The sequence below is a fragment of the Phyllostomus discolor genome, chromosome X, assembly GCF_004126475.2.
Source record: "Phyllostomus discolor isolate MPI-MPIP mPhyDis1 chromosome X, mPhyDis1.pri.v3, whole genome shotgun sequence".
Classification (NCBI taxonomy): domain Eukaryota; kingdom Metazoa; phylum Chordata; class Mammalia; order Chiroptera; family Phyllostomidae; genus Phyllostomus; species Phyllostomus discolor.
Window position 1 is genome coordinate 3,541,224 of NC_050198.1, and position 22,322 is coordinate 3,563,545.

The 22,322-nt window shown below is 40.0% G+C and overlaps 1 protein-coding gene across 4 annotated transcripts in view; it reads left to right on the top strand.

The window, feature by feature from the left end:
- Positions 1–1,131: 1,131 nt before the first annotated feature.
- GLRA2 (glycine receptor alpha 2) overlaps positions 1,132–22,322 on the top strand; it is a 177,690-nt gene continuing 156,499 nt past the window's right edge. The window contains exons 1-3 of one of the 4 annotated variants that reach the window (XM_036016453.1): positions 1,813–1,901; positions 2,797–3,040; positions 4,081–4,214. In XM_036016453.1, coding sequence (XP_035872346.1) covers positions 3,021–3,040; positions 4,081–4,214 — 154 coding nt within the window. In that variant the 5' untranslated portion in view covers positions 1,813–1,901; positions 2,797–3,020. Of the gene's footprint in view, positions 1,902–2,796; positions 3,041–4,080; positions 4,215–22,322 lie in introns of those variants that run through there. The other 3 variants (XM_028522962.2, XM_028522961.2, XM_036016454.1) reach the window with 3 other exon arrangements.

Consider the following 22,322-nt stretch of genomic DNA (forward strand, 5'->3'; position numbering starts at 1 on the left):
CTAACAAGGTACATTTTATAGACAGAAAGTCGCTTATTCAACCCAGCTTGTGGTTAACATGTAATTTTCATTTCACCTTAGCAGAAACTGCTAATCACTTCCATCAAACTATTTACTCTTCCTCTTTTATTAATAATGGTGTGTGTACATTTATTTTGAAATAGCAACATTACCTGTCATGCTTTTGTACAGGATTTATAAACTTTACCTATTGTCTGTCTCTTTTGCCAAGTCAGAAGAGCTTCACTTTAGTGCATGACCCTTCCTGGTGATTAACATATGGACAGGGCAGATAATGGTGGAAAGAAGGGGGAGAGACAAGTCAAAGAACATGTATGAATGACCCAGGGACATGGGCAACAGTGTGGGAATTGACTGTGGGAGCAGGGGGGTGGGATGGGCGGAGGAGGGCAAAGGGGGGAAATTGGGACAACTGTCATAGAACAACAGTAAAATATGTAAACCTCCGGCAGAGGAGGGTACTCAACCTGCAGTCTCACCCTATTTTATCTTGCTCCATTTCTTCCCGTGGAGCCCTACTCTACCTTTTCACCAGGGCAGGAAAAGGTTGCTACTGCCCCCTTCTGGCCCATTGTATTTTTCCTCCTCTACAAAGCGGTGACTTCAAGAGGATGCCCAAGGATTTTGAGCCACTGAGGAAAACTCAACGGAAGGGGTTTTCCCTTGTAAAGAGGTACAGAGATCGTTTGAGAACAGGCGAGTAAAGTAAAACAAAAACACTCAGGGGGTGAGGAAGGCACAAAGGATCTCTAAATTGATTTATCTATCCCGATGAACCTTTTCCCCGTACACAGGCTGCTCTATCCCAGGAAATAGCCCCCCCCCCTCAGCACAGGACTCCCCTTTGCCTCCAGGTTCCACCGACAAGGAGTGGACTGCCAGGTCCCCCGTTATAATTTCCGTACTCCAGGTCCTGTTCTCTGCTTCCCCCAATTTCCCTTCCGCACGCCCAGACCTTATTCCCTTCTCTTTTCTGCTTCAAACTCCTGTCCCGCCCACCCACCCACAGACTCACACTGCCAGGAGCTCAGACTCTAGCCTCCTTCACCCTTCCCGCCTGCCCTGACCTCTGCTCTTCCCTGGGCGCCCTTCAGCACCCCTAAGCGGAACGGCCAGTCACTCTTTGCGTCTGATCGGCAGGCTGGTCCCCTCTTGCACGCCTCTCCCCGACCCCCGCCCCAAGCACTGAAAAAGGAAACATGCGCACTTCAGAGCTAGAAGCTGTCCTAGTGCTGAAATTTATAGGCTGGGTAAGATCACGTCTCCGTCTCTTTCTGTAGCCCTCATTCCAGCACAGGAGCGCAGCATTTTTGCCCTGTTCTCCCTCCCCACCCCAGCTCGCAGAGTCCCTTTTTCTCCCTCATCTACAACTTCTTTTAGAAAGAGAACATTTTCTAGAGCAAAGGGATTTGCTAAACAGAAAGGACTTCAAAGCCACAGCCGCCCGACCTCCAGCATGGCATTGTCACCGGCCCCCTTTGCATGGTGATGTGATTCCAGGAGCTGCCTTTTTTTTTTTTTTTTTTTGCTGTCGTTCTTTAGGAAAAGCGGCTGGGGGACCCATCAGTTCTAAGGCTTTGTCTTTCCTGGGTTAACTGATGGTCCTGAGCCCCGGTTTGACCTGACCATGATGCCTAGAACTGGCACTTTTTGTTTTTTCTCAGCAAACTGTACGAACCCAAATCTCTTTTTGATTTTCAAGGAAACTAGGTTCCTGCCAGATTTTGAATCTGGACAATAGACAGATACTTTGTCCCAGCTTCTTTCTGGAATCATTTCGGGATATTTTCCACAAGCATCACAGAAACAGGAATGAACCGGCAGCTAGTGAACATTCTGACAGCCTTGTTTGCATTTTCCTTAGAGACAAACCACTTCAGGTAGGTGAAAAGACTTCGCATGCTGATGTTTTCCGCCTGAAAACTGTTTGAAAGATACCGTGTTGTGCAATTTCTATCAATGGCTTATGCCCTGGACCGTGTTATTTTAATTTTGTGAAGGAGAGTAAGGTTTCTTTTGTTCTTTTAAAACGCTTAATTATGGTGGGGGAGTGGTAAATTTTCAGAGAGACGAGTTTTAGGATGCATAGACCCACTCTGTGCATTTCAACACATTTTCCAAGCTGATGAGATATTAAAGTAGTCGGACGAGTTGCATGCTCTTTACATGTCTACATAATGGTGAATTTATTTTTATTTGATTTGATTTTTTGCTTTCAAATTCTTTTGGAAGTCATTTAAAGGGATTATTGGATACAGTAGTTTTGATATGGTGGAGGTGACTAGATTCATTTGCCAAGATCATGCTCCTTTCATTTAAGATATTAAAAACCTCTGATTCTTAGCCAACTTGGGACTTCTATTGTATTTCAGCAACTATACGCATACTATGAGGACTAAAACTCAGGAAATTTCTTGAAACATCAGAAACACTTTGAATCTCATTTGGCCACTACATTCTACTCTTCGGTATATTTGAAATCAATTGCCTATCCAACTGTAATTAAAATGACATCTTTGTATTTATGTATGCATGAGAAATAGACTATGAATAATTCAAAGAAGTGAGAAATCGTTATTTGTATGCTTGCATTTTCTAACTAATTTACAAATTGTCAAATCCATTGACGCTTCAAAATATCAGACTATCAGCAGTAAGTGAAATAGCCATCCTAATGAAAGACGTTCTAAGACAAGATAAATGGGAGATGTTCATACAACAAAGTGTAGAACTCTTCGAGTGATCTTCACCCCATTTTCTGGTGTTTTTTCACAGAACCAAGAGAAATGAAACGTAGAGCAGCAATGCTATAAGTACTGGGAAAACCCACTATGTTCCTTTCAGGTTCTCACCTCCTGCTATGATTAAGGAAACTTGTGGGCTGGGTTTTATTAGGATCATCATCCTCATCCCCATCCTCATCCTCATCCTCAGTCTCCACCTCCACCACCACCGCCATCAGCATAAACAAATAGTATTTGATTGACCTGATCCATCAGATGATGCTGCATATGGGAATGTGAGTATTTCTAGATGGTTGTATCATCTTCTAACTCTTACAAAATGTTTATATCATCTTTGCACTTATATTTAGTACTCCTTCTTTGAAAAGCTGGAATGTGGCATTGTCTTACTTACAGAATTAACGAGATTATTTATTAAACTATTGAAAACAAACCTTGTACAATACACACTTCAGAGTAGAAATCAACATTCAGTCACCACTATATATTGTGATAGAATTAATTTTCACTACAAACTAAATATGCTGTTCCTTTAAGCCCTTTAAGGAAAATAAAAATCCAAACATATTTCCAATCAACATTCAGTATGGGTGATAATTCAAAAGATAAAACAACTTAGAAGTTCTTTTCTATGAATACTTTATCAGAGTCAACTATTTAAATGCTATTCTATAAATAACAACTGATAAAATAATAGAAGTACAGACATGCTCACTGTTGACCTATTTTAGAAGGAAGTTACATTTCCAAGTGGAGATTTTCTTTCAGACATCACTGAAAAGTACTAATAGTTGACAGCTGGAATAAAGTCTAGCAGGTGAGAAAATAAGCAATAGGATAATTAGTTCGTGCTTACTTTGTTCTGCCCATCTCATTACATATTTCTTATTAAAACTAGAGGATGGAGTAAGGGCTAAAATGCTAGAAGAAGTGTTTGAAATCTATGAGGAAATAATTTTGAGACAATAACCTACATTTTCAAAATTATCATCTTCACTTCTCTGATGACTCTAGAAAGAAACAGCCTCCCCTACACAGCCATAAAAGCTACAATCTAAAACCATGCACGGTGTGTCATCTTAAACATCTTGTGCATGGCTCAAGTTTGAAAAACTTAAGAGATATGATGCAGGATGTATACCTCTCGTCATTTAAAGTTAACTCTGGACCCTGTACAATTTCAGAAGTTGACCAGAGGGTTTGTAACCCTCTTTTTCTTCAAATATATTTACAAAGCATGCCAAACATTGTGTGGGTGTGAGTCCTCAGGCAGCGGGGATGGAGAGATTACTAAAAGATTTACTGATGTGTTTAGGGCGGCTTTCTGCAAAGACCATGACTCCAGGTCTGGAAAACAACCTTCGCAGACCCTCTCTCCCTCAGATTTCTTGGACAAATTAATGGGAAGGACATCAGGATACGATGCAAGAATCAGACCAAATTTTAAAGGTAGGTTTTACTTCAACTTCAGTTATGCCTGTGGAACATCTTCTAGACATTTGAATATTCCAAAAATAAAAAAAAAGTTCCCAGGGCTTTTCATTATAAGATGAAAACAAGAATAGTATTCATTTCATTTGGGCATTCTTTTGAGCTAGTTGATTTAATAGCTTAAATTTGACAAGCTGCTTGCCACTTTTGAAAACTTTCCTTATTTGTGTTCTGTTCCACAAAGAAATGTCAGAGATTATTGCCACATTCCCTATTTTATCTTAAGTGAGAGTGTGACTGGAAATACATACAAGAGCAAATGAGGGACTTCGCTTGTATGAATGCTTATCAGGACTCATACAAGATTCAATGGTTACACCAAAATCCTCAGTTTGGGTTTTAAATACTTACTCCCAAAGTGAAAATGAAATCTCAGTGTAAAACACACCATTGTACACATTTTCAGGCCTCTCTCATTTTGAAATGGTGTGAGAAGAGGCTCTAATAACACATCAGGAAAATTTGATTTCCTCTTATTTAAATATTCTAATTGTTTATTTGATGTTACTTCTCTGAAATGCTCAAAAAAGATAATAGAATTGTAAACTGCACATGTCAAAGAATGTAGATACTTTCTTTGTTAAATTAGAAACAAATAAAAAATTTGGTGTGTTCATTTAACATTACAAAAATGTAACTTATAGTCTGTAGAAATTACTTTTTAACTATTTGGTTTATGTTTATTGTGAATCAGAAAAACACTGTAATAAGAACCAATTATTAATTATTGAATTATTTTAATGCTTTACTTTTTAAATACATATTTTAAATGACAATTGCATTTACCTTGTAATTTAATATAATGCATTGTGAAGTGTTTATAATATTTTATAAGAGGAGAAACCTATAATATTCTAGATGTTATGTCATAATTCATGCATTGCTTTGGTTTTGCTTATTAGTAATTTAATTGGATTGCTTTCCTTGAGTTTTCATTAATTTTTATTACTGGCAAATATGAGCATGAAAACTAAATTCTAAATTCATTTCTTCTATAAATGCTACACCTCTGAATATACCCAGCTAAGGGCACATTTCATAAAGAAATAAAAACATAAGACTTTTGATGAAACACACGAGTTTGATTTATAGAGTATTTCCGAAAGAGACAACAGAACTAAGTTCAAAGCTCAATTTTCCTGAAAGCATTTTCATGTTCACCCCATTTCATATTAATTTTGGGATCATTACTTTGGAAGTCAACATTTGAAACAAAATCCTGTAAGTACCCAGTGGAGAATCAGCTTTCCATGGGACTGCTCAATTACACATTTATTCACTTAGCCATTCCATAACCTTTGAGTCTGAGCTGTATGCCAAATACGAACTATGGTGTGCTTTGAGGAGTTGAAAGGTGAAACAGGTTTGGGTGCTACATCCAAAATTTCACTAAGGAGAGTAGATGTTGCATGAATAGTTATAAAATGTCATAATATGAAATATATATTATGTAGAAGTGAAGCCATTCCCAGTTAAGTAACATTAGGGAGTACAGATAAAATACTATAGCATTCCAACAACTGAAGAAATGATTTCCTACTACACTAGTCATGGGAAGCTTCAGAGAGACGGTCCAGAGATGGAAAACTGTTTCAAGCTCATGAGCATCCTGTTTAATAGCAGTTATTAGCCACCATTTTCTAGGAAAAGTATTCAATGGGATGTAAAAGAGTGATACATCATCCATGTTGTCACTGCCACTTTAAGCGACCATATGAAATGAGCAATCATTTCCACACACAGCTTTGTCTCTGGTTCTGTTGGGGGTGTCACCCTTTGGAAATAACACTTCTCATGATTTCAAATGCTAAATAAATGAAAAGAAGAAAGTATAGCAAACTAGGGTCATGTTTTGAGACTTATCAACTCCTGGAAGACCTGAGCCCAGAGCATTTTAAAGACTTATAAAAGGGAAACTGGGGGGATATCATTTAAGATCTAATATGAATGGACTTCACAGCATTTTGTATCCCTCTCCTTTTAACTCTCCACCTCAATGAACCCTGCTACTCTTTCATAAGTGTTATTTCCGCAGACCATTTATAACAGATTAATTACCTACTAGCTTCCACAATTCTCTTTACTCTGAGGATCTTGGATTTTGGGGGATACAAAACATTCCCCATTATTTTATTTTTTATAAAGATTTTATTTATTTATTTTTAGAGAGAGGGGAAGGGAAGGAGAAAGAGAGGGAGAAAAACATCAATGTGTGGTTGCCGCTCATGCACCCCATACTGAGGACCTGGCCCACAACCCAGGCATGTGCCCTGACTGGGAATCGAACCGGCAACCCTTTGGTTCTCAGGCCAGCACTCAATCCACTGAACTACACCAACCAGGGCCATTCCTCATTATTTTAGGCAAAAAGTATTTGCCTTCCTTGGTGTTCCAATAAAACATTGTATGTTTAACATGGTTATTTTGCATATTTATGTTTTATCAACCCACTCCACACCGTATCTGAGAGGGCAGTGGGGTACCTTATTTTACATATAGATATATAGATGTAGATATAGACATAGATACATACATATAGATATCTACATATATACATATACATAGTATTATTTATATATTTATATATACTCTAGGGAAAGGAAGTCATCTTTTTCTGCAAAATGAGGAAAAGAAAACTGAGACAGGAAAACTCAGATCAATTACGAAAGTTAGTGTGCCCAATGATTTGTAGTCATTGGATGGGATCTTTGGAGGGACCACTCGTAGTCACAGTGGCTAGCAAAGATGGTCTTGCTGAGCTGAGCAAAGAGAAAGAAAAGGAGATAATGGGGAACCTGTAATACTGGGGAGGCTAAAAAGAACACCACAGTGCTTACTATAGTTGATTAGCGATGTAGCAATGAGAAAATTTATATAGCAGGTAGAAATGAAGGGTGATTAGGAAATGTGATTCTATCTGGAACAGTGACAGGTTCCCTGCAAATGCCAAAAAATAAACTGACTATGATGACAATAAACACGATGATGATGATGATGATGATGCTTAACATGACAATGATAATGATTAATAAGAAGACAGAAGGGCAAGATTTGGCCACAAGAATAAAAGCGAGAGCCAGATATTGGCTGCTCAGGCAAAGGGAATGGCTTTTCTAGAAGTCTCACTAAGCAATAGCACATTTCTCTGTTTCCTTGCTGCCATGCATTGGCAAGGGAGAAAAAATGCATATGCATGATTTTTCTTATTAGGAGTCATTTTTCCTGCACGCTTTCAAGTCAGTAAAATATGTTGTGTCTGTTTCATGTCCCTCACAGACTCTGAAAGATGTCATAACGGGGATATATACAAGAAGGAAGATGGACGTAAGGTAGAAAAGGGAACCAGAAATGATTCAGACTTGGGTCTGTAATCGAGAGCCATTCTTAGAAGCTATAGGAAAAAATAGCTTTTCTGATGTGAAGCACAAGTATATAAACAAAGTCATGAGTCAGAGTTGCCAACTGCATTACATCTATAAGATCCACAGAGACCTGGGTCAGATCTTGTCAAAACATAAATTTCCAAAATCCTCAGTTCAGATAAAAACACAAGCTATGTCCGTCCACGACTACCTGGTGTTGAAATGATGGTAAATGTTGATTTTATGTCAACAGGGGAGTCTTACTTCTCACCTGGGTGTTTTATCTCATTGTCAGTTAATTTATCACATTGTTATTCCATCATTTTATTAGATATTACTTTGTCAGTATAATTGTATCTTGAAAATGCCACTTTAAACATTAAGCTTTTAAAGAAGCCAGATGAAATGCTCAAACCTGGGCAAAACGAATTAGTTCTAATTCTCTTTCTTTGAAACAAAGCCTTGATCTAGTGTAATGAAATTTTCTTTGAAAATGAAATTAACTTAGGGTTATATCCTAAGTTTCATTCCAATGTGAATAAATACATTTCACCATAACACTCCTTTTGGGTTAGGATCTAGAAAAGATAATGCCAGGAGATAATTATTCACTCCATTTCTTTGTGCATGCCATGCACACTAATTTTTTTTCCATGTCTGGAGACCTAAATTTGAAAGTGTGATGTGTGACATTAAAACCTAAATTTGCATGCAATATGGCTTCCTTCGTTTCCCAGGGAGTTATCAGCTCAAGAGGTGTTCGAGATATAAGTAGAAATAGAACCCCTTCCAAAAAACCAGAGGTCTTCAGGTTTCTCCCCTTGGAAATGCTCTTATCTGTAGCCTCGTAAAGCTCAAGCTCAAATGTTGTCCTTCCCAATCCCTGTAGAGGGTGGCTTGGGCACCAATGTCCATCTGGCAGGGACATTTGGAAAGGGCGATTTTCTCAGTGATGATGCAGCCCCAGTGCGACCACTTCTTCGATCACCGTGGTGGGCGTGGGCCTCACACATTACTATGGAGACTGGAATGCTTGCAAGTATCACAAGTCTTTGATCCGAGTACAGAACGTAGCAGAAGCCCTCAGGCACCTGAAAGGGTAAAGGCATTTTAGAAGAAAACGATAGGAGATAAAAGGGAGGAAAAGAGTATTGAAAGGAAAGGCTGCAGGTAACAAAGGGACATTTATATATATGAGTTTTGTTCGGGGATATTCATGAAGATTTGTGAACATCTGAAATCCACTGTGTCATAATTTAGTTTAGCTTTTGTGTGCTGGATGGACACCAGCTAACACATTTGTATAGACGAGGCTACTGCTACGCTGGGCCTACAAGGTGCTTGTCAGGGATTGGAGGTGGCATCAAGGAGGAGGCATCTATAGTATTCCAACACACTCTAGTAAGGTACATTCCAATCAGTTCACCTTACTGGAATAAGTCTTCCACTCTGTGGTGACAAAGTAGTAGAGTGGAAACAGCCCTGGACTGAGATCCAGAAGACCCAGGTTCAGGTTCTCGTTCAGCCTTTTTTGGAAAAGGTGTCTTCACCTCTCTATGCCTCAGATTTTCTTCTGCCTTTGTTATCTTGTTTCGGTTCTTCAAGCATCGAAGGAGGTCATGTATCTGAATGATTTGTTTGGAAGTAGGAAGATTATTACAAATACTTTGAATTAGTATTACTAGTCCTCCATTTCTCTTTTATAACCAACACTGATAATATTATCAAAGCTTCTCAGTGATGGGGTCTTCACAATTGATTTTAATGGAAAAAAACACGTCTAAGAAGTTGTAGCATTTTAGAGTCCCACTGCTGCACAAGAACATAGATGGTCTGGGTCTCAGCTAGGTCTCCTTTTATTAGTTCGGTGAGAACATTTCCAACCTGAAAGGGCTATTTCTATTCCTAAATGTGAAACAGAGAGAGAGTCATTTTTAGGGCGGAATCATCTCCATCCATTCAAATCCCATCCCTGATGTTTTCTTGGACCCTGTTTAAATGAGCAAAGTAAAACATGGAACTAATTTCACTTGGTCCTAGAAAGAATCTTAAATGTAAATGAAGAAGTATGATTGTCATTTCTGATGTACCTTCTTGTCCAGTTAGTGCAGGTACAAGGGTCACTGTACAAATGTGCTGAATCTATTTCCTGTTTTAGAAAGAACATTTGGTCTTTACAACATGGCAGGGTTAAGAGCACTGGAAATGGAAGCCCATAATTTAGTTTTTGACAATGTATTGCTTTGCTCCTTAGTTGATTCTGGGAGACTTCATGTTTCCAGTTTTCATTATGAAAGAGCCTAAACATTTTCTCTGAATTCTGTACTGCTTGCTGTTCCTCCCCATCCTGAAAGACAATTCAGCCCATTTTACTGATAATCTGAGACTTCATTTTTTTTTTTTTAAAAAAAGATAATCTTATAGATATCAGGGTGTCTTGGTACTTAATGACTGAACATTATGTGTCCAGTTGGGACAATCCAGTTTAGAGTGACCAAAAAAAGTCATTAGTTTTTTCTTGGCAGTGTCGGATATTTTTCTTAGTGTGTTAGATCAGACACATTTGGAATAGGGTATTAAAAATGAAATACAGTTGAAATACAGCCTCCTAACAGGAAGGTCATCAGAAGCATTCTGGATTCTCCTTGGAGCTAACACCCAAGAGGCCGTCCTCGCTGTGGCATGCCGCACATGCTCACTGGCTTCTTTTATGAGAGGGCTACTCTGGACACTTGTGACTGATTGCAGGCACTTTTAGCCCCATAAAAGCCAGTAAAGGAAGGACATGAGTGAAAGGAATAGGTCTCTGAGTGGTATTCTGAAGTGTGCAAGATGTTTAAGAATAAAGGCACTAGATCACTTTCTGAAAGCCTAGTGTGGCTAGCCAATCAAGTGTGGTCACGGGACCTATACAAGAGGGAAGCTTGACACTCTCTCTGACTCATGCCCTGTGTCTCACGTAGTCACCGTTCTTTTATGAGCATGAATACACCAAGTGATGACTGTTTTATTAACACACTCATCCATGAGGGCAAAAGAGAATCCCGAATCGAGTCAAAATGTGGAAACGCGATAGATAGGCAATTGTTACAACTGTGACTGGATAAGTCTTCTTTTCTATTTCTCCTTTTTCTCTGATGGGAGGGACATTCATGTTTTCTTGAGAAAAAAGAAACTACAATTTTCACTGTCAAAGAAGTCGAATAAGTTTGTGTCTAGGAGTACACATGTGGGCACAAAATTTATATGCAAAGGCTTACATCTTTATATTTGAGTCTAAACACACCATTCATTTTTTATTCCTTTAATAATTAGTGACCAATTACTATGTGCTGGGTGACACATTCCTTGCTAATTATATGATGGTAACAGAAATTTGAGCTTTTATTTATTTTTTTCAAAATTGGCAAAATACAAGAACTCACTTCATTATTTAGTGGTTCCATAAAACAAGCACTTAACAGACATTTGCTTTATTGCTAATGAAGCCAGAATAAAACCAACCACGTTTTAGAGACGCAAACCTAAGACCTGGCGTCATGTAATTTGACTGTTATTGGGGATTTAAAATAGCAAGCACCTGAACATTCATGAGTTTTGTTTTATTTTGCTTTCCTAACTTTATTTTTTAGCTACAGTTTACATTCAATATTATTTCCTATTAGTTTCAGGGGTAAGCTGTACAGTGCAGCGGTTGGACAATCAAATACTTTACAACGGGATCCCCCTGCCCCTGATATTTCACTGTCCACCTGGCACTCTACATAGTTATTACAGTGTTATTAACTATATTTCCTGTGTTGTACTTTACATCTCCATGACTATTCTGTAACTGCCAATCTGTACTTCTTAATCCTTTCATCTTTTCACCCAGTCCCCCAACTCCCTGCCCCTCTGGCAACAATCTGTCTGTTCTTTGTATCTGTGAATCTGTCTCTATTTTGTTTGCTCAATGACTTTGTTCTTTAGATTCCACATATAAGTATAAACAGATGGCATTTGTCTTTCTCTTCCTTATTTCATTTAGCATAATACCCTCTAGGTCCCTCCATAGTGTTGGGAATGGTAAGATTTCATTCTTTTTATGGCCAAGTAATATTCCATTGGATATGTGTACCAGCACTTTTCTGTCCACTCATCTGCTGATGGGCACTTGGGTTGCTTCCAAATCTTGGCTATTGTAAATAATGCTGCAATGAACATAGGGGTGCATATATTCTTTTCAACTAGTGTTTTGGGTTTCTTTGGATATATTCCCAGAAAGGGAATCACTGGGTGATAAGGCAGTTCCATTTTTAATTTTTTGAGGTATGTCCATACTGTTTTCCACAGTGGTTGCATTAATCTGCATCCCCCCAACAGTGCATGAGGGTTCCCTTTCCTCCACATCCTCGCCAGCACTTGTTTGTTGATTTATCGATGACAGTCATCCTGACAGGTATGAGATGATATCTCAATGTGGCTTTAATTTGCATTTCTCTGTTGATTGGTGACTTTGAGCATCTTTTCAAATGTCTATGGGCCATCTGTATGTCCTTTTCGGAAAAGTATCTATTCAAGTCCTCTGCCCATTTTTTATGTGGATTATTTGTTTTTTTTGGCATTGAGTTGTATGAGTTCTTTTCAAAATTTTTTTTATTTTTTATTTTAGAGAGAGAGAAAGGGGAAGGGAGAGGGAGCAGTGGGGGGGAAACAGAGAGAGACAGAAAGAGAGAGAGAGAGAGAGAGATCATTTGTTGTTGGCTTATTTACGCATTCACTGACTGATTCTTGTATGTGCTCCAACTGAGGATCAAACCTGCAACCTCAGAACATCAGGACGCCACCATTATGAACTGAGCTGCCTGGCCAGGGCATGTATGAGTTCTTTATAAGTTTTGTATATTAACCCTTATTGTATATGTCATTGACGAATACACTCTCCCATTCAGTAGGTTGTGTTCTCATTTTGCGGATGGCTTCCTTTGCTGTGCAAAACCCTTTTAGCTTGATGCAGTCTCACATGTTTTCTTTTGTTCCCCTTGCCCAAGTACATATATCAGAAAAAAAAAACATTGCTAAGAGAAATGTCAGAGATTTTACTACCAATGTTTTCTTCTAGGAGTTTTATGGTTTCAAGTCTTACATTTAAGTCTTTAATCCATTTTGAGTCTACTATTGTAGATGGTGTGAGAGGGTGGTATAGTTTCTTTTTTTTTTTTGCATGTATCTGTCCAATTTTTCTATTACCATTTATTGAATAGACTGGCTTTATTCCATCATATGTTTTTGCCTCCTTTGTCAAATATTAGTTGGCTAAAAAAGGTGTGGGTTTATATCTAGGCTGTCTGTTTTGTTTCATTAATCTACATGTCTGTTTTTATGCCACTACCATGCTGATTTGATTACCATATGCTTATAGTATAGTTTGATATCAGGTGGTGTGACACCTCCAACTTTGTTCTGCTTTCTCAAGATTGCTGTGGCTATTTGGGGTATTTTGGGGTTCCATATAAGTTTTTGGATCATTTGTTCCAGTTCTGTGAAAAACACCATTGGTATTTTGATAGGAACTGTGTTAAATCTATAGATTTCTTTGTAGGCATTTTAATAATGTTAATCCATCCTATCAATGAGAACAGTATATGCTTCCATTTATTTATATCTTCTTCAAAGAAATCTAAGCTTTTAAATGTCAGTTCTCACTTTACTAAAAAGTAGAATATAACTTCTAAGTTGAATGCTATGTCATCTAGGATGTTTGCAGAAGAGAAATGGCACACTCCAGTGGGGTATGGCAGTGTTTGAAAAACCAGTCTCTACAGGGAGAGTATAGTACTTGGGGACTATCAACAGTACACCTGAAGAGGCAAGGGAGACAGTGGTTGCAAGAGCCTAGAGGCGGTGACCATATAGACAGGCCCCCTAATGAGATCCATAGAGCAAAGTAGTTCATCTGTACTGTCCTGGCAGGCAAGAAGCTGGGGCATAGTCCGACCTCACTCTCCTCTTGCTTTCCATTTTCTTGTGGGAACCTCTTGTTGGCCAAGTACAACTAGCAGTCAGAGGGCAAACTCAGTGATGCAAATGCAGAAGGTCAGCTTGCCAGGGCATAGCAAAGAACAGAACAGAAAACTGAGTGTCTCTGGAGGAAATGGAAGATAATCGGCACAACTCAAGTAATGAGCAAAGCCACCCCGCAACCTTCAGGTGGTCAAGCAGACAGCTCCAAAACTCACTGTCAGTTCAGTAAGCCTTCCTTTGTCAGTCTTGAGAAAGAATGAAAGTGAGAAAAGGATATCATTGGGATATATGATGCCAATAGATACATGACACCACCAAAACCAAAGGAGACAGGAAGACAATGTAACATGATAGTTCTGTCTCCTAAACAGACCACTGGAAGAGGCACAACCAACGGACTGGTGGAGGGAGGGGAGGTCTTCCTGTGGAGCATATGATGATTTTTAGTATCGGTTCCTTTCTATTTGATTCAATATGTTTATGTTTGCTGATATCATTGTCTTGCCCCACAGCAACCCCCTGCAGGATCCACATCCTGAGATGTGTTGTGGGCTTGGATTTGAGCACAAGAATAATGCTAAGTCTCTCTGGGGCAAGGCGGCTGAGACACGCTCTTCCCTCTGTGCTCCGCTGTTCTGCACAGAACTGAAGAAGGCGTGTTACAAGAGGAAGGATGGGGTAGGGAGGCGGTGGTTAGAAGAGCATGAAGACAGGTGCAGACTAGTGTGCGTTGCAAGGAAAGGGCGAGTCTGAGGGACAGGTGCTTGTTTGCCATTCTTTGGCTGGTTTGATGACTGCACCTGAAATGCAGCTACTTACAGCAATTCTGCTATTTTCGGAAAATCTGAGAACCACTTTATCACGTAATTTTTCTTTCATTTTTAAAATCCAAGTGTACACAGAAGATGATGTAGTTTATCTTCTGATTTATTTACATTTAAATATTGCGTTGGCCAAAAAGTTTGTTTAGTTTTTTTCTGTACTATGGCTCTACCATTTTAATATTGATGATGGAAGAAAGATATGCAACATTTTTGGCATATTATACTTTGTTATTTCAAGAAAGGTAAAAATGCATCTGAAATGCAAAAAAAAAAAAAAAAAAAAAAGATTTGTCCAGTGTATGGAGAAGGTGCTGTGACTGATTGAATGTGTCAAAAGTGGTTTGCAAAGTTTGTTGGTACTAATAACATTTTGGCCAAATAATTCTTTGCTGTGAGGCTGTCTTATGCATTGGAAGATGTTTAGCAGCACCCCCGACCTCTACTCACTAGAAGCCAATAGTGGGAGATAGCCGACATACTCAAAATATCCAAATCTATAAAGTTATTGGTGAAAATGAAAAACATGTTTTATTTTACAGAAAAAATTAAATGGACTTTTTAGCCAACCCCACACTTCAAGATGTTGATTCCTAAAAACCAGTTCATGTCCAACGAGGTAGTTGAGACTCCTTTTATTAGGCTTTCCCTTAGGAAAAGCATTCTTTGCCCCCCAAAAGAAAGTTTTCAGAAAACCAGGGATCTGTGTATTTAGCTTTGAACCTGGAAGTCTCTCACTAGTGAACGATACATTTGGCAAAACACAATGTAACACGTCAAGTTAAATGATGTGATTCAGAATAACTATGAAGGCACTGTGCGATGTTTACAATGGATTGCTTACATTCCGGTGTTTCCTTTTCATTACCTGTGGTTTTAGTACTTGAGCACTAGACAGCGCATGCCACATCAAAGGACCTAGGGTTTAATACTAAACCAAAGTAACAACCAACCAGGTGTATTTCTCAAACCACATGTTTCAGAACACATGCTTCAGAGCCATCCAAGAGTGCTGTTAGAAAGGCACATGCCCAGGCCCCGCATGTCTCCAACTCCACCTCCCCAGAATCGCTGCATGATGGGGTCTTGCAATGGTCACTTTAACAAATTCATCACTCCCTGCAGTTTAAGAACAACAGGATTAGAATGAGAGGTTGTTTCCCCATGTACCTGAAGGGTAGCACCTTCCTTACAGTATTTGCCTCAAGAGACTGTGTGCTGGCATTGCCTGACCAAAAAAAAAAAAAAGAGAGAGAGAGAGAGAGAAAAAAAAGTCCCAAATGATATAAATAAATCTAAACTGAGACTCAGGAGACCTGGTTTTAACTGCAGTTCTGCCAGTAGTTTTGCCAGCTGTGACCTGGAGCGCGCCACTGGGCCTCTCTGGGATTCATCCTTGTCATCCCCAAAATAAAGGACTTGCACCCAGATATCCCTCTCTGTTGCCTCCAACTCTGATAGTCCCTGTCTGTGCAATCGATAGCTTTGTGTATGTTTTTTTTTTTGTAAGTGATCGATTCACCCACAGGAGAACTTGGATGCATCCAGTATTCCTAGAGGATCGGTCTCTCTGAGAAATTCTTAATTCTGTCCAGAATTGTTTTTGTAGTTGCTCATCCTTTATTTCAACTCCCAATATTTCAAGGATGATCACTACACTCTGGGAATATTCTGGAAAGCTAGGAGGGGATTACTGAAGAAACCAACCATTTAACATGTTTGCCTTGCTTTGGGTCCGCAGGAAGCAAATCCATGTACAGAGGCCATCTGGGGAAAGCAGCTACTGTGCTTTTTTAGCCTAGCATCTAGCCAAAGTTGTTTGTCAAAACGCCAGTCCCATGAAAAGTTCTCAGATATAAGGATGAAAATGTAAAATAAGAATGGAGAATTTGACACAGCAGCCTCTGAGGGAGTACCAATACTCCCAGAGGCTTTAATATGCTAATATTCATTAGCATATTAAAAGGTTTTAAGAAAACCTGCAGTGAAAATACACTGGAATATAATCAATAAAATAAACTGATGAACAAACTAGAAACAGATGCATGGGGCAGACTGACAGCTGTCAGAGGGGAGGGAGAGGGTGAAAGAAGGGGAAGGAATCAACCGAAGAACATACATGCATGACCCACAGACACAGACCAGGCAATGGCCAGGGGGAAGTGGGGGAGGGCTGAGTGGAGGTGGGCAAAGGGAGGGGGCAATGGGGACATCTGTAGTAGTCTCAGCAATAAAAATAAAGTTTTAAAACATATTTTAAAAGCTATTTTTTTACACAGGGGCTTCTCCTCTTCTTATTTGCTAATAGACTATCGAAATCAATAACATTCCCGATAACTGATGTTTTATGGAATACACTTTAGAAAATGTGGTCTTGGTAAGACTCATAAATCTAAAACATTTTTCCCATGGAAAAAAGGATGATGATGGGAAACCTAATTATACGTAAAATACAATGATCTTCTAGAAAGAGAATAATCATAAGAGACAGAAGGCCCACGCGTTCTGTAGATGTTGCTTCCTTATTGATACATGATCAGCATTAGCATTCCAAAGCCACAAGAGAATGACTCCACAAGTTACTATTGCAGGCTATTTATCTCCCGCTTCATTTATATGAATAAATAAGCAAACAGTGGCATTTAGAAAAAAAAACAAATATCGGAGACAAAAGAAAAGACATTAGTCAATACAGCAGAATACTTTGATCTGATAATCACCTTCTGTTTTAGTCTTTATGATTCTTGAAGGCTGTGTGACAAATGCACATTTAAACAAGTGACCTTTGACAAACTAAAGACATTTCTCCAGCAGAATATGACAAAGTCTCATGCCTGGATGAAGAATTTCCTTTGAGATTGCAATCTTCTCTTTCATGGACAGATCTTGTGGTTACACAATTTCTCCTCAACTGTTTGTTAAACAGTTTTTCCCATCACTTCCCTGAACTGAAATTTTAAAAATCTGAATCCATACTAAAAACACTCATGTAAAATTGAAATTATGCAATATTTATCTAGATTTTTCGAGTAACTTGTCTAGATTTAAGACTAGGTCTTTATTTATTAGTATTACAATATATTCTAAGTTAGTTTGCTCAAAACTGATCATGTCTCATATACTTAGATAGATATACATTCCCAGGAAAAACTACTGAAATTGTTTTCAATGGATGGATGCAGAACGAGAAATATCTTGGAAATATCATTTGGGAAATGGTATATATATACAAACTCCTGTATGTGTGTGTGTCTGTATACACATAAACTTCTGTATTACTAGTTCTTTCCTCATGCTTTCTCTGAGAGAGTTTGTTAAATGAGCAAGTCTGATTTTTTCTTCTTCCTGTTTCTTACTCCAGGGTCTCAGGAAAATAGGTAGAACAAAGTAGGGGGTGAGGAAATATGAGAGCTACCTTAGACTTAATGGCGAATCAATACGTCATGTCACTTATTTCATACAATAGATGAAGACACATGGATGATGCAGCCGCTACACATTCTGTGCGAGGCTGGTCCTTTATTGGTACCACTGCCTCATGGCATCCACAGAGACGGCATAAGCATGCTGATGTCCCACTGTCCAACACAGATACTGGAATACCAAGTTGTAAGCTTCTCTGGTGATGGAGGGGTGGCAGTCTCAGATATACTGGACCTTGAAGAAGCACTGAGTGAAGACTGACTGTAAAGAAGTGACCAGCACTTCGTATGCATACAGTTTGCTTCGTCTGTCTTCACTTTGGGCTTTATAGAGTCTGGGTGTCTGGCTTGGATTCCTTGTTATCATTTCCTTCCTGCCTGCCTGCCTGCCTTCTTTCCTCCCTTCCTCCCTTCCTTTTTTTTAAAGATTTTATTTATTTATTTTTTAGAGAGGGAAGGGAGGGAGATAGAGAGAGAGAGAGACAGAGACAGAGACAGAGAAACATCCATGTGCGGTTGCTGGGGGTCATGGCCTGCAACCCAGGCATGTACCCTGGCTGGGAATCGAACCTGGGACACTTTGGTTCCCAGCCTGCGCTCAATCCACTGAGCTACACCAGCCAGGGCTCCTTCCTTTCTTTCTTTTCAAATTCATTGTTTTGATTTTTTGATTATAGCTGAGAAACCACTTTTGTTTCTCCATTTCTGGAGGCAGACAGCAACATTAGATATTAGGGGTAGGGAGATGGCTTTGCTGGATCCTTCATTATAACAGGCATGGAATACAAGATGATAACATTTTCTCCAGGATTCCCAGATTTGCTCTCAAAGTGAAGTGCATAGTATCTTCTGAAAATATAAAAAATTAAAAAGAGGTTACCCCTGGTTGACAGGAAGCATCACATGGGCTCAAGGCCACGCCTTATGAATAGGAAGCTCTGGCACCAGAAATTGCATTTTCGGGAGGACTTTTTATAGATAAAATGTCATTCTGCTTGCTCTAAAACTTGGGGTCACAGCTTGTTAGCAACAAAGTTGCTATACCGTTCAGCATTTGTTTTCTCTGGGATACCCCTATTGCACTTGCAGGAGCTTGCGACCACTCTGTGACCGGCGGCGGCACACACGGCACGACCCTCACCACACTAACCCTGTGTTATCAGATGTATTTTCCCTGGCTGTCCAAAAATAGGAGGAATTACCTACCATTTTGGCTATGTGTGCCTTTGATTTCCCCCAAGCACTTACGTTTCCAATATTCACATTTGTTTATCGTGCACATATGTCTCATTTAAGCTCATCCTTTATTCAAATATAAGCAAATATTCCCCCTTAAAACGCAGCAGGAGGTTTCCTGTTCTATGGATCTCTTGGTGCCAACCAAGTTTATAACATGCAGGGCTTTCTGCAAAATGTATACATTTGTGACTTGGGGCAAATATCCCAAAGCCCATTTAAAAAAAAGGATTTCCTCAGCAAGAGAATACATTTATCTCAAGGAAAAAAATTCCACACTTCCGCCTGTCAACCAGACTCTGCAAATAGCATGCTTACATGCACATTTTTTTATTTCCTGCCTATTTTTGAAACTGGGTTTGCATAGGGCCCCTGGGTAAAGAACCTTTTGTAGTACCCACTCACCCCGATTGCGTTTATTTTAAGAGGTGTCGATGTAGAGTTGACAAAATCTATAGCTTGCGTGAAGGAATCTTTGTGGAGCTCAGTGGAAGTGCACTGACATGGGAAGCTTCCATGGTTAAGTTATGCATCCCTTGCCATGGGAACTTTCTCATCCCTCCATACACACTGAAAGAATAGAATTATTATATAAGAATCTGGAACCAGGTGCTACCAACATGTGCCATAATAAACCGTGTATACGTAAAGTCCCAAGTGAGGAGGTGCCCCCTCGGCATCTAACGTTTCATATAAACGTCGGAATAAATTATGTGCTTCAAAGGTAGAGCAAAGCAGTGGAGGGTGTTAACAAATAGTGTCCGTCAGAGACGCCGCGCAATACGCCACATACATCACAGAATGCCACCTTTGAAAAAAGTTATTGACTTCTCAGGGGTGATGTGCCAGGTACAAAGAAGGTAAAGAAATATAGAGTGGATAATAAATAGATCCCAAAGGGAAGCTAAGATCAGAAATAAACTCCTCTACTTTTTTTAGAAAATCCATAGTGCAGCTGCTCTGGGGTGCCTGATTGGTTTTATCTTTATCTGAATGCGCAGGAAGAGCGAGCTGAGCTGTCCCCCAAGGGAGCTCAGAGCTCAAAATACTGGTATCCTTGCTGCTCTAGGCCTCTCAGGACTCTCGAAACCCTCCCGGGACTTCTCATCACTTTCCCATAAAGTTCATACACCTGCAAATAGCTTACAAGGGTCTCAGTGATGAGGTGTTTTCGCTACATCTAAGTTTGGGTTTCTGAGAAGCACACCCTTTGTGCAAGTGATTGATTAAGGATTCGTGAGCAGGGGAGGCATACAGGAGAGGGATAGGCTGGGACGGGAAAGCCCGGGAAGGGTGTGATCTCAGGCAAAGTCCAACAGAGGGTGGGTTCCACTACATCCCTCAGGGGGACTCTGGAGTGGAACCTACACCCCAGAAATTGTCCTGACTGGAGGCAAGAAAGCTGGCTTTTCATATCACCCCTCCCCATCAGTTAATGGCAAAGACTGCCCTCAGGGTGTATTTGGGTGGGTGGGGAGATTAAACTCTCAGATGCTTCTATCTCTCCCTGTAGTCAGAGTGAGCTCCAGTAGCCCCAGAACGCTGCTCGGTGAGAGACCACGCGGTACAGCTACTGGAAGCAAAAGCACACTGAGGTGAGAGGCACAGGATGGTCCATGAGATCCCAGGAATCCATTTGACTCAAGGTTCCAGTTTAGGCAATGAAACAGATGGTGGTTTTGTGTCCTCAAAGAGGAGCTCTAAGAGGAAGAGGATGCTGAGAGGAAGATAACGAGTTCAGCTGTGGGCATATGTTTTAGGTGACTGCTACAAGTCCACATAGAAATGTCTAATCCGCAGCTGCAAATGTTAATATGGCGTCAAGAAGAGAAGCTGGGGTAGAAACGTAGACATGGGAGGCATCAGACTGCGACAGTATTAACTAAGGTCACTCAGTGCAAATGGGTCAGATGAATAGAGAAGAGGAAAAAGGATGAGACTTTCCATGAACGCGAACATGGGTGGAAGGAGGCAGGGAAGGGGATTCCACAGGAACATGGAGAAGGAGCCATCAAAACAACCTGGGAGAGAAACAGAGAAAGATGCAGTCATTGACGTTTACGGGAAGAGAGCTTTGCGGAAGGGGAAGCCAAGCATGCCAAGTGCAGCAGGGACATTGAATAGAAAGAGGCAGAGAAATAGGCCACTGGATGCGGTCACTGGGACACTTTTGACCTTAGCAAGGGCAGTTTCTCTAGAGCTGTGAGACAAAAGGCCAGGATGTAGCTGGTTGTACGGTGAATGAGATTTGAGACAGAGAGGACAAGTGAATATGTACACTTCTTATTTAAAGGACTACTGACAGGGACAAAAAGAGAGATCAGATATTAGCTTACGGAGCTTGAGGGAAGATAGGCTTTTTTTAATATTAAGATGAGAAGAGTGTGCTTGTAAAATAAAGGGAGGGGCGGTTGAAACTACAATAGAGATAGAAGATAATGCATGGAGCAGAGTTCCGGAAGAGGAAGGCAGGAGCAATCGCACGAAGAGAGACGGAGGGACTCTTGCACTGGAGGAGGATGATCCCTTCCTTACTCCAACAGTAAGTTTTACAAGTGGAGGGGAAGGTAGGCAGGGCAGGTTCACATCTGATGGCCTCTATTTCCTTGGTGAAGTAATGCTCTGCTGCCTGCCACACAGGGGCCAAGGCCACAGGCATGGCCTCGTCCTGGGCATAGTCACTGAATAGACAAAGCTGAAAAAAAAAAAGCACCAGGCTCTTGATGCTTTGTCCAGATAGCCCTTTTTACCATCAGGACAGACTACGTAGACATCCAGAAAAGGACACTAAAAATATACTTCTCAGTAGACTTATTGAGTAGGGAGATTTTAAAAAATGCATTTAAAATATAAAACTGGAAGGGGAAGCCCAAGTTATAATGCACAATACTCCAAGATGAGGGGAAGTAAAGGGACTCAGTGCTCCATTTATTCATCATCTGTCTTCCTGGCAAACCCTGTACTGCTCACAGTACCCATTCATGTGTTGGACACCGTTTTAATTGCAGGGGCCCAGAAAGAGTTAGTAACAAAACCACTAGTTTATATTCCTGCAGCCCTTACCATGGGCCATGTGTTCTTCTAAGCACTTTACTTATTAATTCAGTTAATCCTCTCAACCTTATAATAAAGCACATGCTTGTTATTATTATCCCTCTTCTACAGGTAAGGAAACAGGAAACGAAAGCTTATCTGATTGCTCGTGTTCACGTAGCTAGTAAG